Consider the following 24,261-nt stretch of genomic DNA (forward strand, 5'->3'; position numbering starts at 1 on the left):
CGGGCGGCCAATGGACAGCGGCTGCCGGCGCCGCGGCCGGCGCGGCTCCGCGCTCCCCTCGGCGCCGGGGGCCGGCGGCCGCCGCTACCTGCCCCGCTCCGCCACCGCCGCCGCCGGCTCCTCAAACACTGTGAAGAGCAGCGCGACGATCTTTGTGTGAGTGTGTGCGGGTAGTGTGTGCGCCAGCGGCTCCCTGACGGGCCGCGGGTGTAACGGCGCCGCTGAATGGCTGGCGAGCCCGTCCCTCAGCGTGCCGGCCAATGGCGGGCCGCCTTATATCCCGGGGAGTGTTGTGGCGCTGCCCGGGTTGCATGGCTCTGTGTGGAGCCGCGTTCCGCGGGCGCCGAGGCGGAGGGGCTCCGCTGCGCGCCGCGCCTCGCTCCGGCCCAGCGGCGCCCTGCCCGCCCGCCCGCCGGCCCCGCCGAGGTGAGTGCGCGCCGCCCGCTGCCCCTCACCGGGCGGCGGGGAGACGGACGGAGACGGGCAGCGGCAGGCAGGCAGGCAGGCAGGGAGGGAGGGAGCGGGGTGCCCTCGCCCCACACTTTCCCCTCCGCGCCCCGGCGGCGGGGCAGCCCCCCGGCCCCCCCCCCGCGGCGGCGGCGGCCGGGAGGGAGGCGCGGAGCTTCCCCTGCCCTGCGCGGCGGCTGCCGCGGCTCCCAGTCACTTTTCCTCCCTCTCGTCAGCCCTGCCTTCGTTTGAAAGTTTGGGCAGGGGAGGACGGGTGGGTTGGTGCCGCCAGCCCTCTGCCCGGCCGGGAGGGCGGGGGTGACCGGGGGTGTTTTACCGGGGGGGGGCGAGGTGAATTGCATTGCATTGCAGCGCAGTGCATTTAAAAAAAAAAAAAAAAACCACACACACACACACCACCACCAGCAGCAGAAGAAGGCGGCAGGGGTAGGCCAGCCAGTGCCAGGCTGCGTTTGAAACCAGGCACCTCTCGCCGCCACGGAGAGGCAAGAGCAGCGGCGGCCGCGGCGGAGGGAGGAAGGGGAAGGAGGGCGAGGAGGAGGAGCAGGGATAGCCATCGGCCGCCGCTCGGTGTGTGCCGCGGGGGGACTTGACAGAGAAATCGCGGCAGGCAGAAACGAAACTTCATCCCGAGGGGCGGCGAGGCGAGGCGAGGCGCGGGGGAGAGTGCGCGGATCGGTATCGGCTGCCGCCGGCCTGGGGGGCTCCGCGCCGCCGCCGGGGGGGCGGTATAAAACCAGGGAGGGCGAGGGAGCCGATCCGGCGGCCGCACGGGGCGGGGGGGGAAGCGGGAGGGGAAAAAAGAAAAAAAAAAAAAAAAACAACAACAAAAAACCCCACCAACAAACCCCGGCGCCGACCCCGACAACAACAGCGGCCGGGCTCGGCCGGAGAGTTGGGCTGTGCGTTTTCCGGTAGTCATCGGCGATGCACCCGGGGCGGCGGCGGCCCCGGGGGGCGGCGGGGGGCGGGGGCGGGCGGCCCTGCCGGGGTTTCGCGGGGATGTGGGATTATGTTGTGTCAATAAGTTTAAGGTGGAGAGGGAGAAAGGGAGGCGGGCGGGGGCCGGGGGGGAGGCGGCGGCAGGCCTCGGCCGCGCGAAGTCCTATTTCCGAAGGTAAGTTGTGACATTGGGTGGTCGCGGTGACAGAAAACTTGGCGGGGGGCGCCCCGGGGAGGGGGCGGCCGCCTCGGGGGGGGCTCTCGCCGCCGCCGGGAGCCGGATGGGTGCTCGGCTGTTATTTGCTGCTGCGAGATCGGGTCGCTGGTAAATTACAGAAAGCAGCCCTCCTCCTCCTCCCCCCCCCCCCCCCGCCAGCCGCTTCGCTCTTCCTCCTCTCGGGTTTATTTGCAATGTATGAAACTTGCATGGCTGTGAGGAGAGCCGATCCAGTGTAGGTTTGCGAGGAGGAGGAGGAGGCGGAGGACGGGGAAGGAAGGGTTGGAGGCAGGGGAAGGGAGGCGATCGCGTTAATCCCGGGCGCCGCACGGCAGCAGGTTTGCGTTAGAAATACCGGTGGCAGCCCGCCGCCGCTGAATGAGGAAGGTAAAACGAAGCGATGCGAGAGCCGCCGAGGCGACATGTACGGCGGCGGGGCGAGAGGCACCGGCAGGCGGCTGCCCGCCCCCTCCCTGCCTGCCTCCTCCCTCCCTCCCTCCCGCCGGGGCGGGGAAGGACCGTGCCCGGGTCTCCCCCGCTCGCCGCCAGCCGAGCCGGGGGGCCGCGGGGCTGTAACCCTGTGCGGGGCGGATTCGCCACTTTTTCCGGGGGAGGCCCGCGGTTAAAAGTTTTTTTCCGGAGGTGAGTGCGAGCGGGGAGGCCGGGGCGCCGCCAGGCCGGCGGTGGTCACTCGGGCCTGGGGCGCCGAAACCATTGCCCGTCCTGCTGGTGACACGTCCAAGTCCCGCAGCCCGGCGGGGCGGCGGAGGGGCCCGGCCCGGCCGCCGGGGCAGGGAACGGGGTGCCGGTCTCCATGTGGCTCTCCCGGCGGCGGCACCTCCTCCCCGGTGGCAGCGGCGGCGGCGGCAGCAGCGGGATCATCGCCCGGGCCCGCGGGGAGGAGGAGGGGAGCAGCAGGGAGGTGTTTGCTGCCAGCCTGCCTCGCCAGATCCCGCCGGGGAGGGCAGCTGGGAGGGCCGGGGAGCCCCCCGCGCCCCCTCTCCGCGCCGCCGCCCCTTCCCTTCCCTGCCCGCCCCCAAAGGTGTTGTGCAGACTTTTCCCCCGGGAGGGTGAGATTTATGCGCTGCATTATTGCTCCTCTCCTCCCCCCTCAAAGCAAGATGGACTCTCTCTTCTCTCTCACTCACTCACACTCTCTCTCTCTTTCTCTCCCCCTCTCCCTGTGTCTTGTCAGCCTTCAAGATCGACATTTTGTAACTAAGATGCAAACTTGATGGTGACGGGGGGCGGGGGGGAGACGGGAAAACCCTGGGTCACGGCGGTCTTTCTCCATATTTAATACCTTTTCTTTCCACCCCACCCCGGAGCCCGGATTCCGGTGGCCCTACACTTTGCACGGGCGGGGGTGGGCGGCGGGCGGGCGGCGGCCGCAGGCGCCGCCCCCACCCCCCCCCCCCCCCCCCCCCCCCCGGCGGCGGCGGCCGGGGGTCTCGGCGCTCTCCCCGCGGGCTGCGGCGGCGGCGGGGCGGCCGTGGGAGCGGGGCGGCCGGGCCGGGCTCCGCCGGGCTGGGCTCTGCCGGGGGGGAACGGGCATTACCTGCGACTCTGTTACAGCCGTGCAGCCTGCCGTCCGTCCCTCTGTCTGTCTGTCTGTCTGTCTCCCCGGGTGGATCTCGTACCTGCAGTCTGGCGGCGTATTCTTGTTGTTAATTTTGCGTTGTTTGGCTTATCCACGCGCGGGGATTGATCGCTCACTTGTGTAAGTTCCCGGGGGTTATTGTTATGTATGCCTCCTTGCAGATGGTGGTCAACTTTCTGCCTTTTATTTTGGTAATGCGTGCGTGTTCCTCCGTGTGTGCATGTAAATAATTACGTGATGCATCCCTGCGTGTGCGTGTGTATGTCTGTGTGCGCGCGTAAACATGCATCCGTGTGTACGAGAGAGACAGAGGAAAAATAACCCACCCTGCCGATGCACACTCAGACCGGTTTGCTCCACTTGCCCAGTCCTAATGCCCTTTAAAGACACGGTGCACCTTTTGTTTGCTCCTTACGGTTTCCTGTGACTGTCATCTTGTTTTAATGACAACTTAGCTGGGGTGGGGGTGAGGAGGAAGCAAGTTTCAAGTTTTGGGATCTCTCCTCTTGTTGGTGTTGTGGTGAGTTGCAATATTGTAAAATCATGGTGTGCTGATGATGTGCCTTTATTTGATACTTTATAGGTCACTATCACATGACAAAGGCTTTGAGACAGCTTCATCTTCCTCTGTCTGTAATTTCCATTTGCCTTCCTGGGTAAGTATGTAAACTGTACACATGGAAAAAGAACTCGGTTGTTGTTGATAAGATAGAGGTCCTCGTGCTGCCACTTTTTACGTGGAAGATGCTCGTTCAGGTTTTAGCGCCTCAGAAAACATGTCTTCTCCGGGTGCTCATAGCAACTGCTAGATCGCAAAGTTTGTATGTAGGGGTGGGTCTGAATAACCTGAGAATTAAAAGGCTGCGCGTATTCAGATCTCTCTTCGCTTTGGTTTTCTTGTTTTTTCTTAAAGCTTGTTTTGTAAAGATAATCAGCTGATTGACCGAGGGCAAAAGTTTTAAACCAAAGTAACGTTAGAATATGCAAAGTGCAGCACACAGGTCGAAAACTTAATGAGAATGTAAAGTCCTTTTAAAATTCAGTGGTAGGAAAAATGTGAAAATATAAACAGAACAGGTAATTAGAAATCTCTGGAGGTCAAGAATCAGTGAGAAATTTAGCAGAACTGTAATACTACTGCAACAGGAGTTGGTTCAGTTTTAACACACAAACTGAGAGCTAATTAGAATTCCATCCATGCTCTTTCTGTGTTACTGTTTTTTCTTTTGGCATTGATAAATGCAGGTACCTATCAATTTGAAAGATTAATCTTAGTGACTAATTTACTAGTATTCCTAAGCTTTCAAGTATACAACCTTTTTTTTTTTTTTTATCTGTATGCTTGGAAAAGTTTTGACACCTTTTGAAAGGTTTGACATCCTTTATGCTGAAGTAGAAGTGGTAGTTTAAAGAAGAGGTTCTAAATTTGTGGGGTCACATTCATAGATGACATAAAATGATTGGCACTCGGAGTGCTTCCCATGCAATCGCCCATGGTGGCACTGAACTGCATTTGGCCCAAAATGGGGAAGTGGGAGGTAATCTTTTGTTTATGGTACTGTTGTGTACATAATTAAAAACAAGACAAGACATGTATTTGGGGTAAGCTTAGTACTCATAAATGCGAATGATTAATAACATACTCTTGACCTTTTCCAGGCAGTGTATAGCAGACATAGGATAAGTGATGGTCCCAAACACGCTGGCTTGAAGGGGGCTGTTGGGAACAGCTGTTCTGGTGTGATATTATGACCACAAAACTAGTCTTAAGGCTGGGATAGCCACTGTGGGGAGATGATTTGAAGGGAGGATTCTGCCTGTTCTCCAGTTCCTGTAGAATTACACCCAAATTTCAGTTTTTCGGATTTTGTGGGCACTGAGGTTGGTACGTGTAGGTCTGAGAACATAAACACCAAATTCGATTACTGAAATTCTTTATGACAGACTAGTTGCATAGGAGAATATTGCTTTCAGTTTCATAGCATTACTGACAAGGATCATGTTCTGTGTAGAGTAATTGGTGCAACAGTTCTTACAAAGTAAAAACGCGTTGGGAAATTCAAAAACTGGCAGATAGGCTTCAGACTGTTGTTCAGAGCTGAGTACAAATGCACTGATTTCTGAACTTAAATTTTCTGTATTTTCAGGTAAGAGTCAGATTAAAGTGCTGTAAGCGCTGAGGACTTTTTTTCTTCATTTGGAATAATACTAAAGGGTGCTGAACAAGAATAGCTCAGGGACCTTGCTTCAGGTAGTATCTTCAGTCATTATCTGGTTTTAGTTTTTATGTGATGAAGTCTTTTGGATGCATGGAATTTTGATCCGAGAAATGAAGTGGTGATCATAATCTGCCCACAACTTTTAAGAGGAGTGGACCTTGATTTTGTGCATAGTGCTAAATGTAGGTCTCACCTGATGTTGAACTGGCATGAGCAAATTACAAAGAAAAGAAGGGTAGGTTATCTTTTTGATGAAAAAGGCATAATAGAAGCTTTAGAGGAAGCAGAGAAATACATTTCCTCATAGCTTAAAAAAAAGGTAATAAAAATAATGTGCCTAGTTAAGGGCAGAATGAAGATTTCATTAGATTTGTCCATGACTAGAAACTTCCATTTACTTTCGGGAGCTTTTATTTTGGTAAAAGGGAAGATTTCTTTTATTATACAGTTCTTGGTAAAGTAAGCGTTCATGAATGGAGTTTAGTAATTCAGTCTTGATGTACAGGAGAGACACCTGGGTCCTGGTCCTGCTTAACAAGTGCTGGGTGCAGTGCTGGTGTGTCACAAGCTAAAAGGGGGTGAGCCGCTTAGCAAGGCGCCTTGCGAGTGCTTCAGAAATTCGCCCATGATCTCGAAAGTTCGTTGCATACTACTGTCCCTCTCGGCACAGCAAGCTGATAAACCATTTCAAGTAGACACGTAATTTAGCAGAAATGTAACTGGTTTCTGTGTTGAGGTAAACTCAAAATATTTAAGAAGCTTGCCCTCGATGCCTTTGAGTTTTTTGGGGGCTGCTTGCCATCAACCTGTCGCCTGCAAAACTTCCATTGGTTTCATCGGGAGGTTTGTTTAGGAAAGGAGTGTAGGAGTGATGGTGAGAGGAATTTGTCCATGTTTATTTTCCCATTCAAGGAAGAAAACCTTTCTCTTTCGTAGCTGTTATGTGAATAATTAAAGATATTAAATGTCAGTTTTCCACATAAAATATCAGAGGTAATTGCACAGTTATTTTATAGCTAACATTTTTCCTTTTCATCCAGAATGATCTTAATACACTTTGTTCCTAAATTAGTGGTTCCATAGCTTGCAATCCTGTAAGCACGTGAATATCTTTAAGCAGATGACAAGTCTTGTTAAATTCACTGATAAGATTGCTTGTGTTCAGAGCTTAAAGTTATTCCAGGTTGCTGCTGCTCGTGGTCTGTGGGTTGAGGATGCGCAACGTCTCTGAGGCTCAGTCAATGTGGCGTTAGGCAGGGCGGTCGTCTAGCGTAGAGCTGGTACCAGAGTGGTGTGAAGAAAGGAAATTTTGACCAAGTCAGGTGGGGAGAGTTATTCTTCCACCGCATGTAGCGGTCGGGAAGGTGCGGGTGAGGTAGACGAGACCTGTGGTGTGCAAGGCGCTGCTGTCGTGTGAAAGCTGTGAACGCATCTGCAGTGAAATCTGGGCACCTGGGAGATGAAACACTGCCTCTCTTTCGACGCTTCGTGGCACTTGCAGTGTTCAGGCCTCTGTTTGCTTGAAGGTGGCACCTTGGTGGAGGAAGGTACTATAAATTACAGCTGGAACTGAAATGAAACTTTGATTTTAATTTCTGAGTGTGCCACGGGCTGTCTCTGTGAGCTCTGGCAGGTGATGTAGTCAAAACCAGAGGCCACTTTCCAAATTTTGGACTCGGGTCGATGTTCCTGTGCCCTGCCACGGGGGTGGCCCGCTGCAGCTGCCGGTCGAGTCAGCGGCACTGCTGTGGCCCGCTGGCGGCTTCCAGGGTCAGAGTTTACTCTTGGAAGCACAGCCATATGTCCCTTTGCCACCTGCAAATGGAGACGAAGGATACTTCCCTGTATCATTAAATCATATGGTGCCCGTATATTGGGACAGTTTTCCTAAGCGAGTTAAGTTGGTCTTAAAGCAGCGTGGCTACTGTTTTACTTTACTGTAACCTTAATAATTTATGTTTTCTTTATTACTTAGGCATCTATACAGCTGGATTGAAATAATAGTTGTATGTATTTCAAAATATTCTTGAGAAGAACCAGGAAAAAGTCACTTTCTGACTTCTGTAGTATAAACTATCTCTTTTCCTTCTACCATGTTTCCACCTCTTTCCTGGGGTGTCACTGTCAGAAGCTTTTTCATTCTGTTTCATGTCAAAAGATTATTAGGACTTACTTCCTTTTTATTGTTTTATTTTTATTTTTTTAAGATCAATAATGATACAGCGTTTCTGTCTGAGAGCAATGTGGTGAGCCTGGTACTAGTGGACCTGTGAATTTCACAGAAGACTCCTACAGCTGTCACCCTTCTTGACAGTTTCAGAAGGGTTAAGACTTGAACCAGTGTAAGGATTACTCATAACTTTTTAAGAATGGCTTGATGGGCTGCTATTAGATTGCATTGCTTAGAAAAGGGGAAAAAAAAAATCACACGTTACTCTCTCAATAATAATGATATTATTAATAATTGGCAATTGTAGGCATTGCCTTATTCGTGTGCTTATGTCCTGTCTGGCGAAGTACATAAGCCATACTGTAATCACACACCTCAAAACAAGGAACAATGATTTTTATCCCTGTTTTAGGCATCTGAGGTACAAAGCAGTGAAGGAGCGTAGCCTTGCCTGTAGTCACTTAGCAGGTTAGCATTAGCAGAGAATGGAATAAAATCCACATCGGGCTCCTTAGTTTTGTGTCCTTTCCCTTGGTGTATGCGAGCACTCTGAAGCTTTCCTGGTAAATGCCTGTCTTGACATATGAGTAGTCTCATTGAATTTTGTGCCAGGTGGGCATCTTTTGCTAATACTCAACTTTTCTTCATAATGCTACTTCAAAAAAAACTACCAAACAAAAAACCCAACCAAAACCACCTTCAGAATAGTGTGAAGTTACTGACTTTCAGTTCAGTTATATTTATTGACTGGAGAGTCTAAAGTAGGAGGAGATCTTACTTAAGAGTTTTTGCCACTAAACGTGGTATTTAAACTGCTGTGTATATTACATTATTTGTTTTATTACACTATTTATTTAATACTAACTTCCTTGTATTAATTTTATGAAGTAAGATACTGTTTTTCATAGCCAAGTTTTTAAAATATGCATTGGTCTGAAATAGTTCTTTACAATTAAATTATTTTTCGTAATCACAATCTAATGCGAAATCACAGCTAACTTTCTTATGAAACATGGAATTAGCGGAAACGGTTGCTTTGACACTCTGGCAGCATTGTGATAAATAACGTAATTTACTAATTTGAACTTCTGTTTCTAAATGTGCTAAACATATTTCTTCCTGTAAGATTTTCAGATTTGCTGATTACTAGTGTTTTGTTACTGAGAATATGGGTTGGCTTTAATTTTAAAATAGGAGTTGTATTTGAGGAGTAAAGCGTACTTTACTTAATGCCCCAGCGTAGACCTAATTGTAGTATTTTCACAATGATAGCAGCATTTTATTATTTTTAATATTTATAAATTCGTTTACATAAAAGATGAATCAACAAAGAGGAAAAGCATGGTTTTGACACTTTCCAGTGTTCATGCCTTTTTCTTTATAGCACACAAATGCATAATGTAATAGCAAGTCTTTATGAGCATGGACAATTCAGCATGTGAAAATAAACTAGCTTCAGGCATATCTGAGTACAAAGAAAGCTAGTACAACAAAATTTCAATTTTTAGTGAGGGGAAGGAAAGTTAACAGGATTTTATAAGACTACACTAAGAAAATCAGTTGCTTAGGAAGCATGGAATTTTTATTGTCAGAAATCTTCCACGTGGGTGTTGCGATATAAGAGACTTTGTAAAATGTAGCAACTGCTGAAAATAAGAAACAGCATTTTATTGACCCTTCATGTCACAGAGAGCCTCATTCAGCAAAGATAAAAATAATTCAGTGGACTTGCACAACATGGGATCTATGGAACTTAATTCAAGTGGAAGCTCTCTTGACAAGAAGCTTAACAAGTCCTGTCTACACCTTCCCTTGGTGAGGCAAAGTGGGAAGGTGTGTCTTTGCTCTGCCTGTTTCATGGTTTTTGTTTGGGTTTTTTATTATTTTTTATTTCTGAAAGGCAATATGTATGTAGCAAATTGTTGAGGGGTCTTTGAGACATTGTGAATCCATGCTAGCTGCGTGCCTGGCTGTGGGGTTACTCTCCTCTTACACAGGTGTAGCAACAGGAAGATTTCTGCCATCCACGCTCTCAGGAGGGGCTTCGTCCTGCTCTTCTGAAACCCAGAGTTCCCCGTGGCAGGGCCGGGCGCAGGCATTAAAGGCCTGCTCCTTGGTACTGTTGATGAGAGCTGAACTGGCCCATGGCAGGATTCAAGTGAGGGAAGCTTAAACCTGGTCCTGGGCCTCTGGTGGGCTGGGTCATGGATTGGTGACTACACCATACTGCTGAGTGTGCTGGGCAATGCTTTACTGCTGTTGGGTTGATGGCTTTCAACCTATACCTTTCAGTTCTTTCCCCAACGTGTTTTTTCTGCCAGCTATGTAAGGACTTTTAAACATATGCCTTGTCAGAAGTTGTCAGTCTTTTTCGTTTTGTGGGTTTGTTTTTGTTTTTGTTTTTCATTTGTACCCATGTCCTACACAATCAGGAGTTATCCAGCAGTGGGTAAGGCACGTCACAGTAATAGTTAGGATTATATCTCTTGCGGTGGAATAGTAAGTCTTCACTCTTCAGCCTGTATGTTCTGTTATGAAGCAAATAATCCTAGGTTTTTGTTTGCTTATGTGAGAGAATGTGTTATTTTGTGGCTGTCAAAGCAATATTTAAGAGAAGGACATCACAAGAGATTTGGAGACGAAGCTGGATAAAGAAAACCTTGGGAGAGAATGGAAGGAGTGAGGGAGAACTTGATTTCTTACCTTATTTCAGCCTCTTCAGTGTGAAGTAACTCCACGGAAGTCAGTGGAGCTGAAACATTGTGATGTTCTGCATTAAAAGTTGTCCGTGAAAGTTGGGAGGAAGTTGCTCTGTCTTGCCAGATTGATGAAAAAGGCATTTTTGTGGTTGGCCATGTTTTAATTTGCTTTCCACAAGTGGTCTTTGAGCCACATCATGCCTACAGTAATCTACCGCTAGCAACATCATGCTGATGTTTTTGTTTTGTTTTGTTTTTTTTTCCTTATGGGGCGAAGTATAGGAACATCAATGTATCTTGTCCTAACTACTGAAGACCTCAATCCTGCAGCTACAACTGTGCAATTGGATTCCTGAACAAAAAGCCAGAACCAGAGCTGTATCAGCAACGTGCACGCCTTTGCAGATCTGCTGCCTGAAGTTGCTGGTGGCCTGTAATTTCTCAGGAAAGCTGCAGATTTCACATTATTCTTAACCATTGATGTGCCAGTAGTCCTGCCAGGGTCATGCAGCCGTTGTACTGAGCAATCAGTGCATGAGCTTATAGGCAGTCCCTGACCTGATGATGAGCAATGCAGGAAGGGCTAGGAATAGAGACATTGCTGGAATATGCAGAGTTCCCATAAATGAGAAGAGGGTGGAAGAGCATAAAGTGTGAGAATGCCGTTTGGTAGATGATATGTCTTTTGGCACATAAACCATTTTGTTCGAGTATGTTTGCTTCCCAAGTTGGTTATATGGCTAGGCAAAGAAAGCCTTCTGATGCACTGCAGATCAATGGTTGGAGATGATAGATTTAGAAAGAAGTAGCGTTATCACCTCCACTTCATTGGTGAGTCTGGCTTCAGATGTTCTTTTTCTTCGTAAAAGGTTTCTTTATACCCAGATTTCATGTTGAATAGTGCAGACTTTGTGCCTGGCTCAGTTCTAATCAGTGAGTGCTCCGTGCCACAAACTTGGGAGTTTCAGGGTTTACCTCTTTTTTTGAATACATCTGTAACTTTTTTCCTTATTTAAGTAAAGTGTCTTTATTTGTATTTCTTCCCTCTTAATTTGTTTGAGATACTCTTTCATACATTGTGTTAAACATCAGTCATCAAGTGCTCATAATATATTTTGAAACAAGTACACAAATTTGCAGCATGATCCAGCACTGATTACAGAGCTATGGCATGCGAATTAATAAGAAAATAAAAATAACATCATTAATTTCCAGCTGCTTTTGGAGAAACAGAGGTGTTTATAGGGGGAAATTTGGTGTCTGCAAAACGAAGAATGACAAAGCTGGTAGCAAATACATTAATGCAAGTAACTGTTCACAATTTACTTCCTCTGTTCTATTGATTAAAAATGGGTTCCAATGCAGAAAGAGTAAGCAGAAGCTCCAGTGCCATTCTTTTAAAACTGTTGGACTAAATAAAGAGCACAAGTGTCGGAACTAGAGCAAGGGGAGGGAGTTCTTAACTTTATTTCTTAGTGTAGAAAACCTTAAATAAAGGAAGTAAATTATGGATAGCTGTGTAACGGTTGGTTGAAGGTGTCCATTTCCCATTAATATGAGAGAGAATTGCCTGTGTGTGTGTGAGGGGAAAGCTCTCTTTTGAGTGTTTCACTTGGTAGGAAATCAGTATTTTCCTTGAATCTTTTCTGTGTGCTTGTACTCATCTGTCCTCAGCACTGGGTACCAAAGCAGCAGAAGGTAAATAAAGTCTATGGTTAGAAGTGACCCAGGCAAAATCTTACACCGTGAGGGCCCTCGCCACAGTGTGGACCATCAGTTTCCATCGGAGGAAGCTGTCGGAGGGATCTGGATGCTCTGTTGCAGGTTTTGAAATCTCTACTTAGTTTGCTGTTGCTCAGGGCTGGCCTGTTGTTCAGGTGGGAGCTCCCAGCAGAGCTCTGGGCCTGTGTGCCTGCAAAGCCTTCCTGGTTTTTAATCAGCGAAGGAAGATCCTGCCCTCCTAAGAGACATGTCTAGAGGAAGCGGATTATTTATTTATATAGTGAAGTGGACTCTCGAGGATGTCCCTGTCGAGCTTTCTGTTTCGCCGCGCCGTGTGGCGATGGGGCCAAAGCCAGCGAGAGGATACTGGAGTGCGGGGAGGGAAGCACCTGAGAAAACTGGCCAGATACTGTGTTTTGTCTAAGAATTGTCCTGCTGGTTTCTGTGGCACGGGTGATCTAGTTTCTGTGTGCAGTCGTGCTTTCCTGGATGGACCCGCAGGGCTGCATTTGAAGTTTGCTGTTATTCTTCACTTACAGAGACAGAAAAAGAGACATTGAAACGGGAGGTGAGGCAGTCATCACAGACATCCCCATGCAGTCAGTCACAGGAGAGAAAGGCACAGTGCAGGTCTTCCAGCGAGGACAGTATGTGTTCTTATTCAAGGATCCTAGCGGAGGAAAAAAAATGAAATCTTTGAGTGGGGGATGGTGTTTTGCGGAGTGCTAACAGGCATTGCAGAGGTTGAGCAGGGCCGAAGGAGAGCGGGGACAGGCGCAGTGAAAGCAGGGGGGGTTTTACACCTCGTGTTCCTGGCCCTTGTGAGCCCCTCTGTACCTACGCTTGTATGTCTGATGCCTTGATGTTCCAGTTGTGCCTATTGAACTGATTCAAATTGTGATTTTGGTCAACGAACACTTGGTTTAAATGGGTGCTTTTAATCCCATCTTACTTTGGTATTTTTGTATTTGTTTTCTCAGAAGCAATCTCTATTGGTAGACGACAGTTAAAATGTTGCTAAATATAGCCTTTACACTAAATTTGGCACTGCTTTTTTGTTAGTTCAGAGGATGCACTGTATGCCTGCACACTTTTTAAGTGATTACATGGCTTACATGCATTTATTAAGATTGCAACTGTTAAGAAAGTTTTGATTTAGGACATGACAAATTATGCTTTTTTTTTTTAATTGTGGCCTTTAAAAATGTCCTATTTAATAAAGCTACACTCATGCACGAACACACATGTGCACACAGGTTAATGCAAATAGTTTGCACTTAAAATGTAAGTAAAGTATTACCCCTAATAAGGTAACCTATTCCACTGTAACCAAGTGCAAGCTTTTAGAACTAGTAGAACTCAAACTTCTCTGCTTTGCTTTCTCAGATGAGGAGGAAAACAAGTGATCTTGCTTTTTCAGTTCCCAGTTAGTTTCTCAACTTTACACCAAACTCCACTAAGTGACTCATGGAGCAAAGACATTTTCTCTGCGAATGCAGTGGAAGTTACTGCTTTCAGGTAACTTAGTTGTAAACCTAATGCTTGTTCTTGGTCCTTTGATAAAGACTTACCTGTTCAGTGTTTGAACTTTGTTTACAGTTTTGGCATCAAACTTCTGTAATTTATTTTAATTTAATATAAATTGAGTTACATAATATTACAGTAGAATTTAACATTAGTTTTTCATAATTTAAAGGTAAATTACAATTAGATATTTTTTATGAAAATACATTTAGCATTAATAACATCTGATTGAAATTTGAGTCCGATTTCTTTGTTCAGAAGGGATTAATTTGTAACTGTATCTGTTTCTGTTAAGCTGAATATATTTTCTCAGATAACTTCAGTATCCACTATCCGAAGTTTCTGTTAGTAACAACGGATGCCTTGGGCAGTATCTTCCGCCATTAAGGAATGTGGAGTAACTCACTAGGTGTCACTGTCGCCATATTAACCTTTTTTTTTTTTTTTTTTTTGTGGGAGCTAGACCCCTTTGTAGCTTCTAGCAGATATAGATCAACAGATACCCATCTGTTTACACAGTTATGTACATAACAAAATAAAATTGAAGTGATTATTTTAAAATTGCTGTTGCAAGCTTTCCTCTAGACTATGCGGTATGTGACTGTGACTTTAATGGTCGAGAGGGGACTTTATAACTTCCAGGAATCAATCTAGCACCACTGGTGTCCAGAAGCCAAAAAGTGAAACCAAGTTGGTTATTTGATGCTGAAGGTATTACTAATGTATTAGATGAAGAAAGAGTAAGGGAAAAAACCAAAAAATGGTAAATATGTCATAGCAACTCCATGGGCTGACACGGGTAAAGAATTCTGACCCCCACCCTACCAAAATATTAATAGCATCTGGGCAGAGTCAGAGAGCTTGATAACATGTATTGACTCTGCAGCTCCACGCAGTTTTTCTGCAGCAGGGGAACCATGTAGCAGTATCTGTGACCATTAAGGAATGCAGAATTAGACCTCAGGTAGTAGAAGGGTTGTGCTCAGAAATGTAGAGTGTGCCTGAGGCCTGGTGGCACAGTTATACAAACTACTTATATATTGCAATTTTGCCCCCGCCCTCCCGAAGGAGGAGTTACACACTTCAAGAAGTGTTTTTATGGCCTTCTCTCCCCAGCGCAAACATAGGTTTCGTGATCCTGTCTTTGTCCTGTTTTTCAGTATTCCTTCATATCAATGTATAGGGTATTCAAAGTCTCAACAGTTATTGTGGTCTTGTATAACTGGATATAAAAAGATAAGATTAGAAAGCTAAATAGAAATTGAGGAGAATTGAAGCAAAGGTCAAAATGCTATTGTAGGTCACAAATGTTTTAAAGAGTCAATTTTTAAAAAGGAAAAAAAATAAAACATTCCTTAAAAAATTGAAATGGGAAAATTACTGAGTATTACCTACTCTTTTTCTTAAGAGAATAAGCCAAAGTAAGATGAATCACACATCCTGAAAGGGTCGTCATTTTCATTTTCACATACATTTGGTGCAAGATCAGTAAGAAAATAAAGCAGTTGCATATTTAGGCAACCTTTCTGATGGAAGCTGTTTATTGCTGAAGCATTCATGTTTTATGAAGCTGCCCTAAAACAATTAGCTCTTGTTTAGCATTAAGTGTTTAAACAGAGTGCTTTACTAATGTGGCTGATTTTATAGTTATTGCATTTCCATAGGATTGAAGTATTCTTGCTCTAACTTGCCTTTTCCCCCCTGTTAGACGTGTGAAATGTTGAGGCTTTCTTCCCTCTCAGAAAAGAAGTATTTGAGCCAAGATTTTTCTCAGGAGAGTTGGTATCTTTGAGGGTGTTCTGTCTGAGATGTCTCAGAGAAGCCTGTTACTCAGCATGTGCTTAGCAGTGTTTTCCTGGTCGCTTACACTGAAATGGGCTACTGGTCAGGCTAAAAAACCCGGATATAAAATTCATTTTGGTCTGAATTCAGAGTTGGTGTGAGCTTGTGTAATTCCACTGAGGCTGCTGTACAGAATTTGGCTGTGTTAGTCATGGGGATTGTGGCAAAACCACCTAGGAGCAGTGCGTGTTTAAAATATTGCTGTAAGTACATCAGTAACACTTAATCGGAAGAATGAGGCACCCTCACTCCTTTTTGGTTTTTGGGGGGTGGGGTGGGTGTCCCATCACTGCGATTAAAGCTTGCTATTTTTCCTTTGCTTTGGGGAGTTGGTCAGATGGATCAACTTACTGAAATAATCCCACCAACAGTCCGTGTTTAGATGACAGGCCAGTCTTTTTCTTGAAACAATTTTATACTCAGGAACTTCCAGAAAATGGTATCTTCACAACCAGAAGCGTTTCTGCTAGTGCTGAACCAAACTAGTGTCGCTGCCAAGCAGTCTGCTTTCATGGCAGCTCCAGCCAAGCATAGAGGGAGTGCAAAGGCAGGTGTGCTGTCTTAGCCCCAGCACTCCCAAGTTTGTGTAAAGTAAGCTGCAGGGGAATATCCTTTGCAAAGTATCATATGTATTATTCAATGTCTGCAAAATATATTCCGTCACTTTCCCAGGTACTTCTCCCCCCGCACCCCCAAAAGTGACAGAGGCAACTAACCATGTGTGTGATTTCCCCCACCTCCCATCCAAAAAGGGGCCATGTTGTTACCTGGGAGCTGTGCCCCATTAGGTCTAATCACTGCCACGCTGAGCTCAGCAAGAACTTCGCTATTGACTTCAGTGGAAATAAATTCTGACTTGTAAGAAAACCTTCATGAACCTCATTGAGGATTCTTTAAGGATCATCTGTAGTTTACCAGCATAATGATACTGGTGATTGGTGTGAATTTTACTGTTGTACAAATGTGGGTGAAAGTATGAGCATGGATGCAGTAAGCTTAGAATAAAGGTACGGTATGCCACTACAACTTTTTCAGCTACGGAGACCAAAAAAAGCAGTAAAATACCTTTCACAAGGGTGTGCTTGCATTTCTGTAAGTTTGTTTTTTTCCCTTTGAGGTACACTGGTATAATAACTGGTGTAGAAGTGAAGCACACACACACACAAAATCCTTTGCTAGGTATAGACTAGTATCCTGGTGCCGTAGTACTTGTTCTGATTGTGTTCTTGTATAGCTGAAACAAAACTATTTTCTAAGGCAGACAAATTCATAGAATAATGCATAAACTATATTCTGATGGTGCTAGGAGTGAAGAAGAGTGATCTTGGAGTGAGTTTCTAGTAAAATGTGTCCCGGACACTGAATGAACTTCTTGAAATACAACCTGGGGCATACGCAGTGCTGTATCTAGTACAATTTACTATTTAAGCTCAAATATATTCAGAGGGATGGGTGACAATACGTTCCAACTCTACACTTATATTTTAGCAAGCAAATGAAAGGTTATCACTTCCTTCTAGGATTCCGGCAAAGGGTGAAAATTCTGCCGGGTGGAACAGGCTGGTGCTGCAGTTTTTACCATTAACTTGCTTCATGATCTCGGGCAGATCGCTTCCTCTTTCTTTCTCTGTTTCTCCATTTACAAACTTGAGATGGTGATGGCTTCTTCCTTTGTAAAGTGTTGTACGATCTCTGGAAGAAAACCTTGATACTGAGTAGCAGGGCAGAAAGTTGAGAAGAGTTGTCCAGATTTTTTTTTTTTTAATTACTATGTGTTCGTTCTATCATAGGGTAAAATAGCAGTTGCATTACTTGTGGTGGTGTTACAATACTTGGGGAAGATTTTACACTGAGGCTCAGTTTCCTTTAACGTTTGTGAAGATCTAGAAAAGATGCCACCTTCTTTTTCTAGAGACATGGACTTCAGGTTGACTTTTAGCTTTTCATCCTACCAGAGAGTCAAAACAATTCACTTCCTAAACAGGTATATAAACAAAAAAAGAGTGTGTACTGCAGAACACAGATGGTGGTGTCATTCATATGTGTTACATGTTTTGTTAAACAGCACATTATTAGGGTGTAATAACACTTTGCTCTCCTATTGTGTACTTTTACAGGCATCAACTAACTACATTTTACAAACATTTCAGAACCAGAGTTACCACCCCTGTTTTGCAGATTGCAGAGCAGACCCAGGGATGTTCAGGTAAGACCAGATGGCTGGTGGCAGAACCAAGTACAGAACTCCTGAACTTCCTGCAAGTTTCTATGTTGCTGTTAAATTTATTACACCAGCTAGCTCTTTGTTACTGAAACATCTGCCCAGTGTATGTGCATATATTACTTTTCCATATTGGTAGGTGAAAAAAATGATAATGAACTGTCATCTATCGATTTCAGGCTTACCGGTTAAGTATTTGTGAACTTACCAAATCTGTTAGCATCCAAGTTCAATTCAAAATTCTTCTATTACATTTAAGAGCTTGTGCTGCATTATAGAAACATAACCTTGTAGGTCAGAGCTTTTGGACCTGGTGTTTTGTTCTTCCAACTCAGGGTCTCTTCTTAACTCAGTGCTGTGTGAATATTGCTCTCTGTTCTTCCTACTTCTCTGAAAGTGACTTTGGCAAGGATGCATAAGCATGTCCTGTTTGTGGTCCGAGATGTGTGAAAGTGACAGAAATGTATTTATGCTGGTTCCAGGCATGAGCTGGAACTTACTCACTGCTCAAAAGGGCTTCTTAGGCCAGGCTTGGTCTGGACTTGTATATTTCAGAGTGTTCGGTTCAGCTCTCTAGGCTGAGCTGCTTTCTCTAAGGATTGACACAAGTGGTCTGGAAGGAGGTCAGCATTGTGGCAGTGTGGTGTTTTATGGGGCACTTTGTAGTTCAGGTCCCAAGTTTAAACTTGTAGTTTCATAGTAAGTCAGTAACACAGAAGCCTGATGACTGTCTTTTAAAGCAGGTTAGACTGAGAATCCGTGGATATCGTGCTTTCTTTTCTTAGGCTAGTACTGTTCAGAGCTGTGGACTTCGGTGCTGACCTAGGGTTTTAAGCATGTTCTACTTGCGCAGTTGGCACACAGTCTTGAGCATACCAGAACTCGATTTCACAGAAAATTCTTAATATCTTGTTCACCTTCCGATTTCAAATCCAGCCATCTGTGTGCTATACTGTGAAATAAAATGCTAGAAAGCTAAGAAGATAATCGGTAAAAACTGTTAGATCCCAAGGGAGTTATCCCCCATTCTTGCTCCACAGTTCCAGACAGCACTATCAGGTTTTTTAATTGCTGACCTTTTTTTACATGCTGCCAAACTTGCATCTTTTGGACTGAGTTTTTCCTGTGTTGGGTTTATCTTTAAGACAAGGGCCATGTAGGGTTTTCATCTGAGGGAGATGAGAAAGAATTTCTAGAATAAAAATATTTATCTTCAAGAAAAAGAAAGACAAACAACTTCTAAAAAAAAAAAAAAACCAACAAAACAAAAAATGGGGAAACAGCCTATAGTTCTTAAGGAGCTTGGCCTGAAGAATGCTGGTCCTGCTTGCTGTCCAAAGAATTGATTTTTTTATTCCACAAATACAAAAGTTTTTTGTTTGGTTGGTTTTTAAGAATTGTGCTTCAGTTGTAGAGAAGACAAAGATCTTTATATACTTGATTATTTTAGGGCCCAGTCCTGCAATGCCTCTGTCATAGCAGTCTCCCTGAGCTTTTGCAGTTGCAGGATTGAAGTCCTACATGCAACTAATCTTACAGGGACCTGATCCTGCTCTGAGACATTTTGGCACAGATCCTTGGGCATGTGCACAGTTCTGGGTAAGCTGTTGTGGCTTGGCATCAATGAAACAATTGGTGAAGATGGATCTGATTGTGGATTCCTGTTAATGAAGCAGCAAGGTCCCTCTTGGAAATCTGATAAGACTTGTTACCTACAGAAGCTTGTAAATTCTGTAACCTGAGTGATTTTTTTAGAGGTGTTTCTCAAGAACTGGAAACAACTACATTCAGAACTTTCTGCTTTTCTCCTTAAAATATAAGGTTAAACAGCTGACAGCAAAAGGAGATGAATAAGGGTGTAGATAAAATAAAAACAGAAGGGGTAGGTGGCCCAATAGTGGTTTGTTTTTTGTTTGGTTTTTTTTTTTTTTTTTAATGCTTCTTCCTCCGGTTAATATATGAATAAAGTAATTTATGTAACTGCTTGGAAAGTTCCCTCAACAAAAGTTTGCAAAAGTCAAATAATGTTTTTGCAGAAAAATAAATATTCTGAGAAAAAGTAAAACAAATCTTACCCTGACAGCTAAGGAGTAGTGTTTCAGATGGGAACCAGGCTGAAGCCATGCTGTGATGCTTCCTTGGCCTGGACCAGATGCTTCTGGCTCCTTAGAGGACTTGCAACTTTAAGCAAAGTTAATGCTGGTCAGTTTTTGCTGCTGGTGTTCAGAATGCTGTGGACCACAGTGAGAACTGAAAATCATCAGGTACTTTTCAGTCTACTGCTGCTTGGGAGCACTGTTATTATCAGGCCCAACTCAGTTACATTCACCAAGAAGAGGACTTCTGGTCAGGGTATGAGAAGTGTGTCTGTGCTGCCACTGGTTTCAAGCCACCCTGAAGAATAAGGCAGTAGCTCAGCTCCCTGGTACTGCAGTTAGACTGCTATGAGCAGAAAGTTAGCTCGGGGATCTTCCCACTGCATTGGTAATACTGCAGAATATAGGAGTAGTAGAGAAATAAAATGGGAATAAGAGGATACGGCAGGATATGATTCGCTTGCATCAAAGTGGAATTTCTTGTAGGGGCCTAGTATTTTTCTCTCATGCTTTATGGTGTTATTGAGACCTGCAGTGGGTGTCGGATCTGATCCATTCTGGTGCTAGAGCATGCTATTTCTCTTTCTCTGTAGCCAAGGACTGAAGGTGGCTCTTAGATACATGTCTGCAGTTACAGTGAGACTGACTTAACATCATGGTGCTCCAGAGCAGGGAAAAGGCTGAACCAAATAGCTCGTGACGAGGAGATGTCTGTATTCCTAATACCCAGAGTGAGGTAAGAGTATAGTGGTTCCTGGGCTGTCCTTGCAAGGTGTTGGCTGTATCTGGGATGGGTAGGGTATGCCCTGCAGTTCTGATTCCCAGATCACCCAGATCGAGGGCTCTCTTCCAGAGCGCCCTGCCTGTTTGTCTGTCTGAGTTTCCTGTAGTGGAGGTTGGGATGGGTGAGGACAACTGTGAGGAACATTTTGGTGTCTTCCAGACAGTCAGGAGACAAAGACAGCTCAGTCTGGGAGGGATTCTCAGTACTGGAGCTGAGGTGTGGTCAGAGGTTGACACGGACACCTCTGAACTTTGGCCTCTAAGTTGATTGTATGCCTATGAGGACTTTAAGAGTATATAGGAGGAGGTTAAGGGGGGGAGGAATATGATGGCTATCAGAGGCAACCCCACTTGTGAAATTACCAGGGAAGCTTGTGAGATCGTAGAACTTTTTATTCAAGAACACAAAATTTCTGTCCCTCAGGTATACTGTGCCAACTTGATTCATTGCCTGACACTTTGTCATTGTTTCACTCTTTAGCAAAAATGCATTCTGCTTATGGATGAAAGAGGACGTTCCTGCTGTATTTCCTTTGGCTGTCGATCTGTAATTATTGTTCTTGAGTTTATTTATGAGCTACTAAGGCCTTTCCTAGAGATGATTTGCTTGTGACGTCAGGAAGAGCTGTTCCCGTTTTGAGTCTGACAGTTTTTCCTTTACCAGAAGGAAGTACCAAGGAGTTAAATTTGCTACAGTTGGTGTCAAGTACACAGCACAGTAGATCTCCACCAGGTTCAGTGAAACAGTTGCGGGATGATGGGGAGGAAGAAGTGCTCCCTAACTGTGCTTGCATTTCTATGCATCTGTAACAAATCATTTAGCTCCGAGAATAGAAAGGAGCAGGTTCATTGAGGCTGTTAATCAGGCTCATGGAGTCACATCATCTGCAACTCCTCTGTGCTGTTTCATTTTTGAGACCGGGAGCAGCAGAGGTTTTGCTTAAATAAAAAGGGAACCTTACCTCTTCTCTGTTTGTGGCAGCTGCTGTTGTCTTTTGCACCTCCACAAAGTAGGTGTGACGAGCTACCTGGCTGAGGGGGCAGTAGACAACACGTAAGACATGAGGATGGAGATCCATAGAGCTTCACCTGCTTGTTACTGTGTTGAAAAACTTCTTCCATTCCAATTGTCATATTCTTCCTTGGAGAACTTCACTCATTCATTGAGTCAGCCGTGTATAATAGGAGTGGAGAGGAATGAGGAGAGGAAAAACATTAAATAGAAAGTCAAATTGCAGTTAAAAGGTAATCACGTGGAATCAGATCTTTTGGGAGAACTGGACGTCTGTTATCACAATATTAAAAGTTAAGCACATGCATAATTCCTTATAAGACTGAGATTATTATTGGGTTTCAAAATTGCACCTGAAAGCAAGGATTTTCGGCCTAAGTTCATACTATTTCTATGTGGAATCTGTTTCAAATATGTGAAATTTACTGCTGGTGACAAGTATTTGATCATAGTGTTGTTATAAACTTAGATGCATCAGCTTCCAAAACTTAGGATTCTTGACAGATATTTAAATATTTAAAACACCCTCCATAAGATTACTAAATCCAGCAGTTCAACTACATAAACAATGCTAGGACTAATGAACCAGAAAACAGTCAAAATGGCGTACCCTCTCCATAAATATTTCTCTCTTATTTTAACATTCACTGTGGTGAAACACAAGGAAAGTAGCTCCTGAATGTTTATTTGTTTTAACTGACTAGCTTGCTGCTGAAACAAACTTTCAGGGAAATCTGTGGAGTCCCACAAGGTGGCAGGAGCTAACTGTTCTGTACTAGAGCTGTGGTCTGAAGGAAAGTAAAGGTAATAAAGTGATTTTTGCTAGTTGCATGCATTGAAATCATGAGCAAGTTAGACCAAAATTTCAAAACCCCACCTTGTGTAAGTGTTTCTTGGACTTCTGAGTAATTGGGACAAATGAATGAGGTTCTATCCTCAAGAATCTTACTTCAAAAGAGAAAGTTCAAGCATTCTTTCTTTGTCAAAAAAAAGGACTTTCATTTTCACTCGGTGGTGGTAATTTGCTTGTAATGTGCATCATCACTCTGAATGGAGAGCAGGGATGAAGCCACGCAGGAACTTGCTGGCATATGAGGTTCACAGTTTAACAAATTGGCAGTGAGCATCTCTAACTTGCAAACTCACCCTGACATCGTGGGAATGCTGATCACGAGGTGGGACGCAGCGGCCGGGGCTGCGGGACGGCGGGAGTAAAAGGAATTCTCTGCTGCTTCAATGAGGCCATAGAGATGCTTTACTTTGGAAACTCTGAAGAATCAAAACGGCGTTAAAAGTATCCAAGTTTGGGGATTATTGGAAGTAATCGAAATAGCTCATTCTAACTAGTGAGACTGTGTTGGCTAGTATATAGTGCAGAAGGCTGACATTTATTCTTTTCTGTTCCCAGTGCCCCAATCTTTCTTTAGGCTGCTGGAGTTCTTATTTCACTTTTTCTTACTCTTGTTTCCACTTACCTGCTGATGGTCAGCACTCTCCTGAAACATTCTGTGATCAGGATGTAAAGCACTGCAAAAGAACAAGGGGGTTAATGAATCATGCCTTCAATGAGACATACTTGAGACCTGTGGTTATACGCTCATGCTTGCTTAACCTTGCACTTTGAGTTCTGAGTATCTCATTTTTCTAAAATCTCTCTGGCCTGTCTCAGAAGAAATCTGCAGACTTAGGGTTTTAGTTGGCAGAAGTAACGCTGAACAAAACAGTAGTAAGATGAAGTGATTAGCCCTGATTCAGTGGACCACAAAGTGTTGGTTTTGAGACTTGTGAATCTCTTGATTTGTGTTAAGAGATTTTATTTTAAATCAGTAAATGTCCATTTTTATTTTTTGAATGAGAGGACAGATCTGTATATTAGCCACGTATCTTTGGGAATTTGGACAACCCTGTTTATGTGGACAGACAATGCAATTCAGTAGGACTAAGGTGAAACTGAGAACAGGTAGCTTTCTTAACCAGTAGACAGATATTAGCAGTAAAAATAATTCCACTTTTACAAAAGAGTTCAGTTTCTCCTATCCCACTTAGTGTCAATTGCTTGTTATTATGCTGTAGGAAAAGAATCGCAGGTGTTTGTGATGGGGATATCTGGAATAGCCATATGAGGTGAATTGAGTGAAAATTCTTCCATGCCTATATATGAAATAGCATTGTTTCTTTTTCTAGCAATGGTGAAGGCAACTTAAGAACATATAAAATCAGTTCCATAGTGACTTACAGACCTGTGGCACTAGCATGCATTGTCCAGTAAAATATCTACACCTCGTTTTACTGACAGGAGTGACAGGACAAGATGTAGAGATGAACATTTTCAGTGGCTGCCATAAAGGAGTAGCATATACCATTGTCTTGCCAAAATATGGGGGTTTCAGAAGCATTTCTTTTTATACCCTTATTTGCAGGAATGCATGAAATTTAGGAAAATCTTCGTTGTTAGGGCAGACCTGAATAATTTTAGTGGATGCAGTCAGATGATACTTATGATTTCAAAGTGGAAATGTTGTGATTTCCAATGGTTACACCTTTCACTTACCTCTAATTTGAAATGAATTTTAGTTCTTACATAAACATCCTAAAACAATGATTAGGAAAGTAAATAATTAAGCAAGGATTCAGCATTTGATGAGCACAGTACTGAAATCTGTTGTATGCAGTTGAAAAGGTGCATGATTTACACAGTTATAGTACCAGTAGGATTGGACTGACTATCAGTTAGAATTTAAATTAA

The 24,261-nt window shown here is 44.5% G+C and overlaps 1 protein-coding gene across 18 annotated transcripts in view; it reads left to right on the forward strand.

The window, feature by feature from the left end:
* Window positions 1-300: 300 nt before the first annotated feature.
* The window catches only part of BBX (BBX high mobility group box domain containing), a 150,373-nt gene continuing 126,412 nt past the window's right edge, over window positions 301-24,261 (forward strand). For 3 of the 18 annotated variants that reach the window (XM_087756807.1, XM_087756812.1, XM_087756824.1), the window contains exons 1-2: window positions 1,987-2,269; window positions 3,811-3,883. In XM_087756807.1, the coding sequence (XP_087612933.1) occupies window positions 2,028-2,269; window positions 3,811-3,883 (315 nt within the window). In that variant the 5' untranslated portion in view covers window positions 1,987-2,027. Of the gene's footprint in view, window positions 427-1,023; window positions 1,039-1,946; window positions 2,270-3,329; window positions 3,348-3,810; window positions 3,884-5,374; window positions 5,479-17,520; window positions 17,610-20,441; window positions 20,457-24,261 lie in introns of those variants that run through there. The other 15 variants (XM_087756814.1, XM_087756819.1, XM_087756817.1 and 12 more) reach the window with 14 other exon arrangements.

Source organism: Nipponia nippon, unplaced genomic scaffold (genome assembly GCF_047370975.1).
Source record: "Nipponia nippon isolate SJK-2023a ecotype South Korea unplaced genomic scaffold, ASM4737097v1 scaffold_2, whole genome shotgun sequence".
Classification (NCBI taxonomy): domain Eukaryota; kingdom Metazoa; phylum Chordata; class Aves; order Pelecaniformes; family Threskiornithidae; genus Nipponia; species Nipponia nippon.